The 6,438-nt window shown below is 46.9% G+C and overlaps 1 protein-coding gene across 1 annotated transcript in view; it reads right to left on the bottom strand.

Annotated features, from left to right (window-relative positions):
- The window catches only part of LOC109300516 (phosphorylase b kinase regulatory subunit alpha, skeletal muscle isoform-like), a 180,850-nt gene that overhangs the window by 106,808 nt on the left and 67,604 nt on the right, over positions 1-6,438 (bottom strand). Inside the window, exons 14-17 of the mRNA XM_019521178.1 lie at positions 5,445-5,579; positions 3,813-3,922; positions 3,190-3,334; positions 1,431-1,509 (exon numbers count right to left, since the gene is read on the bottom strand). Coding sequence (XP_019376723.1) covers positions 1,431-1,509; positions 3,190-3,334; positions 3,813-3,922; positions 5,445-5,579 — 469 coding nt within the window. The remainder of the gene's footprint in view (positions 1-1,430; positions 1,510-3,189; positions 3,335-3,812; positions 3,923-5,444; positions 5,580-6,438) is intronic.

The following is a 6,438-nucleotide window of genomic DNA, read 5'->3' as shown; positions in this document are numbered from 1 at the left end:
CCCCCCCCCCCAGCTCTGAATCACAAGCGGGATTAACTACATCCCTGCAGTGTCATGTAAGGTCATGCTGAATCCTTTCAGCAGACACAGCAGCATGCTGCCTGGTGCTGATCTGGCATCAGTTTTTCAAATTCAGGGAGTCCTTAGGAATACTGCCACACTTATCCTGTAATTTAGGACAATCAGTTTTTTCATCTACGCTGTCAAAGCTTTACTGATGGCCTTCACTCAGTGGTGCCTTCTCTGTAGGCCTGGGGGCGCAGCAGGCAAAACAATCTAAGATTGCACATGTTCTCTCTGAATTTCTTAGGCTGTAAATAGGCATCACATCTGATGGGGGTTTGATTGTGCCAGGGCTCAACCCAGATCACAACAGGTGCAGCACAGTCATTTATTTACACATGGCCCTTCCAAGATGTGTTACTGCTTATGTGTCCATGAGAGCACACAGTCTCGCTGGCTAATCGCAGGAACAACCTGCAATAACCTTACAAACTCATGCAGTCACATCCCATGAAAAAGCCTTAGCACACTTTATCCCACATACTTCAGATGGCCTTGAAGAGGGACAGTGGCCTTGTATATCTGTAGGATCCCGGGATAAAAGCAATGACTATTTACAGCCTTAGTGGTAGAACAGTGAGGGAAGCAAATGCACATAAGGAATTCAAGCAGAGGTGAGGGGAAAAGTCACTGGAGGGTGAGGTGGGGCAGGATTCCACATGAAGCGGAAGGAAACAGGACAAAGATTCATGGAAAAAGTTTGACTGCTGGGAGCTAGAACTCTCCTCAGACAACGCACCCTCAGCCAGAACACTCTAAAGAGACAGCAATGCTTTTAATACCTCTGCTCCATCCAGGGAGAGGGAGCCATCCTTGAACCTCTACATAAAAGGTGCCTATCAGAGCAATGTGAATCAAGAATCACAATGCTGCTGTGCAGGTCAGCAGGGGAGATCCAACCTGGGAACAGGGGCCTAACTCATCCCACAGTGTTCTGAGGTAAGACCAGGAAATAAATCTCCCAGTTACGTAGGCTTGATGGATCTGGGTTGATCAACAGGGAAAGGGACCAAAGAGTCTTAAAGTCTCTTATTGGCAGCACTTTAAATTCCATTCAACTCAATGGGCCCTAGTCCCACCCATGGGGCAAAACAGGGCTAAAATGGAGACTTTCTTTGGACCCTCAGCAATCCCCCTGTAGTTTTGAGTCCATGGTGGTCTCTCAGGAAAAAGACTAAGGGACCAGGTTATTGGCCAGTGCCACTACCAGCATCAGCAGCAATGATTGCCCATACCCCTCATGAAGCCAAACCGACCTCTTCTCCAACCAGAGCTGGCGCCACCACACCACAGCAGCATCACTGCACTCCAAACTTTGGAGTACTTCAGCTGCACGTAGGTGCCCTGAGAGGGTGGATCTTACTTACCTTGCCCCACCAAAATACCCATCCTGCAGCTTCCTTAAGGTTGCCAGGACTGCTGGGTGTACAGCAGTGCCAGTTTCATCTGAGTAAGAGAGAAACACTAGCAATAAGAGTCTGTCAAAAAGGAACATTTGGAATTCCATCTGCTCCCTACAGGGCCTTATGCTGAACAGCATTTAGAGTACTTCTCTGGCAGTGCACTCAATTCAATGAGTACCCCAGACCTAGTCACCTGCCCCTCTTCCCCATAACTCTATTGATTCTTTTGCACAGACCAGGCTTAAAGAGATCCCCCTCGCTCTCTTTCAGGCTTCCAGTTAACTGAAGCTCTGAGTAGTAACAAAATCAAAGGCCAAGGAACACCCAGTCAGGACTTCTGGGGGGTGCACAAGCATGTGATATTATTGCCCAGCACACAGCAGGCAAATGAAAAGGAGAGAAGAACCACTTAGAAACAGTTGCCAGCCTGGGTCTGGCCTATCTAGCCCAGTGTGCTGTGTTTGACTGTGGCTAATGACAGAAATGATAATGGAGAGTTTTGGAATAAGCAGACATCACAGAAATTTCTTCCTACCCCTAGTTTATGCTGGAATGTTTATGTACTGCTTTACATGCACAGAGCTCATGGGAAAATACACAACTAATTTTGCAGCTTGCCCGTGTGAGAAGGAAAGAGAGCTGGAGCAAGATCAGTGCTTCATGCCTTAAAGACACTTAAGATAAGTGAGCATAAAGGATAATTAGGCTGATTAGAGACCTTTAAGAAAGATCTGTGACAGATCCCCTAATCGCTTTAAGAGGGCAAGGACCATCTAACCTGCAAGAGGGCAATGGTCTAACACACTGTGACTGAACAACAATGGTTCTTATTTGGGGCAGCTGAGTATAGAAAGGAGCAAAAGAGTAATCCATGGGGTAGAAAAGGAAGTGCTCACCCTGCTCCCAACAATGAGCAAAGGGACAGGCAGTGAAATCTGGAGGCACCCAGTGATATCTGAAGGCAGCCAGTGAAAAGGTAGCAAATTTAAGGTAATGTCTTTTCACATAGTACACTATTAATCTGTGGAACTCCCTGCCACGAGATACTAATGGGCCCCTGAGTTCAGAAGTGTTTAAAAAAAAAATATATGAAAAAAGGTAAACTACTTCCACAGCAACATGAAAGAGCACTATTACATCTGATAGGATAACATGGAGACAATACATAAACCTTCTGGTATAAGCCAGCTGTTACATGATGGGGTAGGAAGAAATTGCCATGATGTCTGCTTATTTCAGAATTCTCCATTATCCACTGGAATTAGCCACAGTCAAACACAGGACACTGGGCTAGACAGGCCAGACCCAGCCTGGCAAGTCTCTCCAAGTGGTTCTCCTCTAACTTTTCACCAAGTCAGTTTCTCAGCTTCTGTATTAGAGAGCTATATCCAGAAGGGCAGCCAGTGAGAAGCAGAAAGCATCCCAGTGCAGGACTGCAAAGAACAGAGATAAATATTATAGTGACCAGGTAAAAAGAGAGGGAATTCCAACCAGCCTATGGAAATGGTCCAGCCATTTGTCACATCTACAGAGAACCAGGCTCCCATGACAGACTGAGCTCTTCATAGGACCAGGCATAACCACCCTACTCTGATGTTGTCCCACTGATCAACTGGGGCTCTGATGCAACTTTAGGTGGGGGACAAGGGACTACAAGTTTTTAAAAATGGCATTTGCTTTGACTTCCTAGATACCCAGGGAGATACAGGCCAAAGGTCTTTACCAAGCATGGTCTGTGAAATGGGAAAGGTGATGGTCGGCCGTCCAGTCATCCTCCAGCGGCTGCACAAATAAGACAAGTCTGTCCGCAGCATCTCCACAATCATCCTGTTGTCCAGTGCCAAGTAGAACTGCTGCTGATCTATAAACTGCAGAGAGCACACCAGAGAGGTCAGCATGGACTAAGGTGTGAAGGACTCAGACTACATTACACTAGAGCAGTGAGGGAAGCAGGCACTATATCCACTAATAAAGGAAGACCTAGAAAGGCCTTAACAATGGCACAGCTAAATGATCTATCCACTGCCTTGCACTCTGTCTGGGTTTCTAAAGGATTTCACAGGTGGCACACTCTACTGGCTATTTAAATGTCAAGCCAAGCTTAACTGGAGATTCACTTCTGGTATTCCAGGCTCCAGGAGAAGCCAATACGTGGCTATTAGGTCACCCTGGAAATCCTTTCTATATTCCATCCTGGAGACAACCCCAGCTTTGAGACTCCTGCAGTAGGACATGTTGGCCAGTTCTTCAGCCCTGCCTCTCACGAGTTTGCTTTACTGAACTGGAGATATTACATATGATAGTCCACAAATCCAGGATCAGGACCTGCCAAGCCCAGCCACCCACCTGGGGAGTGAAGGTAAAGATGTTCTTTCTGATGTCATAAAGCTTGGAGGTCCCCAGGACTCCCATGTGCCGGAAGGGCCGGCCACTCAGTTTCATGTGCTTATTTCGGCCTGGGAGGGGCAAGAAGAAAAGAAGTCAATGCCTCCCTAACGCCCTAATCTATGTGGAGGTGTAAAAGAGAACAGGTAACCAAGCCTGAGATGGGCAATCCTAACTCTAGAGATGCTATGCTAACCTCAGGCAGCATGGTTCATCTGATCTAGTGTATGCCAGCTCATGCTGTAGCAAATAACGAACTGAAGGCAAAGTGTGTTCTCCTGTGAGGGATGTCATGGATAATTCAAATGACACTCTGAGCACTCAGGAGACAGGCCAGGCAGGAAGGAAGACCTAGCACTTTCAGCTGCATAAGGACTTGCCTCAGGCTGGAAACAAAGTAGAGCACAGTCACTGGCCTAGTCACAGCTACTCCCACCATAGCTAACAGTAGCTATTGTGGAGTCACCATGCCCTCAGCTGCTCTGCATTTCCTACACGGAAAATATTCCACTTTCAAGTTGGCTATCCAGTTTTTTTACTGAACATATTATTCAAGTCATTTTTGCAGCCCAAGTCCATCAGCATTCCCCTCTGGCATGGTGAGCAGGGCAGGGAGGGGGCAGTGATATCCAGAAGACAATGGACTAACAGCATAGATTCAACTCCCTTTGCCACCATTCATCTGATTGCAGGGAGCATAAGCAGTGTAAGCCCCAGTGATACCCAACAGCATCTTTACTAGGTGATTAAAAGGGTCCTCACTTCAAATACCCAATTCTTGTCTGGATAGCATGAACTCTGGAGCGCCAGTTGAAACTTTCCATCGACAGACAACCTGTTTGCTTCATAGGCCCATGAAAACCAGTTGGGCACTTTACTCACAGCCTGCTGGAGGGTCTTGTTCAGCAATCCAGCATCACAGCACCCAGGCTGCAACCACCATAGGGAGCTTTGAAAATGTCATGTCTGAATCCATCAGAACTAGCTTTAGGAGCAAATTCAACCCATGTTCTTCACCCTGGATGAAGCTAGGCTGCTGGGTCAACAGGATGGAGACTATGGTGTTTCTTGAAAGGGGGGGGATTTGCGGGGGGAGGGGGGAGTGGAGTGGGGGAAGAATGAGGTGGGGAAAATAGTAGTGCTGGGAAGAGGATGCTCTGAAGTAGCAGAGCTGGGAAGAATCCCCAAGGGACCTTTGCTTCTTTGCCAGGCTGTGCTGAATCCCCTAGATGATTCATCTAAGGAAATAACCTGGTTAGAAAGAGCATTGGGACTGCTGCGCAGGTCACCATCCCACCCACACCCCCAGTCAGTGAGGAAAGGGTTAACTGGCAGTTTTTTCATATTCCCCAATCAGAAAGGAAGGGGAAAACAACATTGAGCACAACAGAGTGAGGAACCACCATGTGACAAGAGCAGACACTGTGCAGAGGACTGGGCATGCCTCAGAGATCATGGACTTCACACATTGCACTGCCCAACCCAGCCCTATCCTATCCAGGGTGTTACACCACAATCGCTGCTCTTGCTTCCCTAAGGGGTCAGACCCCAGCTGCTTCCATGCAGTATGAATTGATATATGATGCCACTCACCCAGCCTGGCATAGATGTGGCTGAGGATCCGGGCTGGCTGGACTCGGATGGGGTAGACATCCGTCACCGTCTCCACATCAATGCCCTGCTTCCTCAGGATGGACTTGATGCCATCTGTCTCAGCCAGGATGCATACTGGGGGAGGGAGAGGAGAGTGGAATCAGCAGTTGAGTCTCTCTGATGGGATTTTGCCCACTCAGTGGCTCTTGCTTCTTGAGGCTGATGCCCAGGGACATGGAGTGGTTGGCTGAAGATGACTTTTCAGGTTCTACCTTGTTAGGATCACCACCTCCTCCCTGCCCCTCCCCTCCTCTTCCCCCAGTGATGCCAGCCACCCTGGAAGACAAGCTGGTCACTTTGTCACCAGGGAGGCATCCTGAATGCCACCTTCACACTTGCAGAAACAGTTAAAAACCCTCAATGTCCAGTGTCCCGAAGGCAGGTCAGGGTGTAGACACCAATATAGGAAGGAGACATGGAGTTTAGAGTGAGGCCTATCTGGCAGGGAGTTCTGGACCAGCACTGGCAGGTTGCGATTTAAAGAGAGCACTTACATTTCTACAATACCTTCTGTCCTGGTGGACTCGAAGCTTGGAGTGCAGTTGTACTGCAGTAGCTACAAGTGCTGTAATTGCTTTATATTGCCTTTTTTTTTTTTTTTTTTTAATATAATGAATCTTGTTATGATTTATTTTTCATATTTTAATCAGTCATTATTATTCTGTACCAAATATTAAATAACCATGGAATTAACCATCAATTTAAAATTTCCTATTGCTTAGCATAAATATATTTGACCTATTGGTCTCATGATTTTAAAACTTAAATTTAGTATAAGAAAAATGCTTATGTAAGGTCTGTCGTATATCTGGCATGTTTGAAAAGAAGTAATGAAAGAATGAATGATGTATGTTTGTGACAGTGTGAAGGAAGACAGTCCTCTCACAGCAGGTGAAAATAGCCTTCTGTGGTTTAACTGTTAAAGGTTGCAGTA

Source organism: Gavialis gangeticus, unplaced genomic scaffold (assembly GCF_001723915.1).
Source record: "Gavialis gangeticus isolate Ggan-Ray unplaced genomic scaffold, GavGan_comp1, whole genome shotgun sequence".
NCBI lineage: Eukaryota > Metazoa > Chordata > Crocodylia > Gavialidae > Gavialis > Gavialis gangeticus.
Note: the sequence above shows the minus strand (reverse complement) of the source record. Positions and strands in the feature narration are given on the sequence as shown.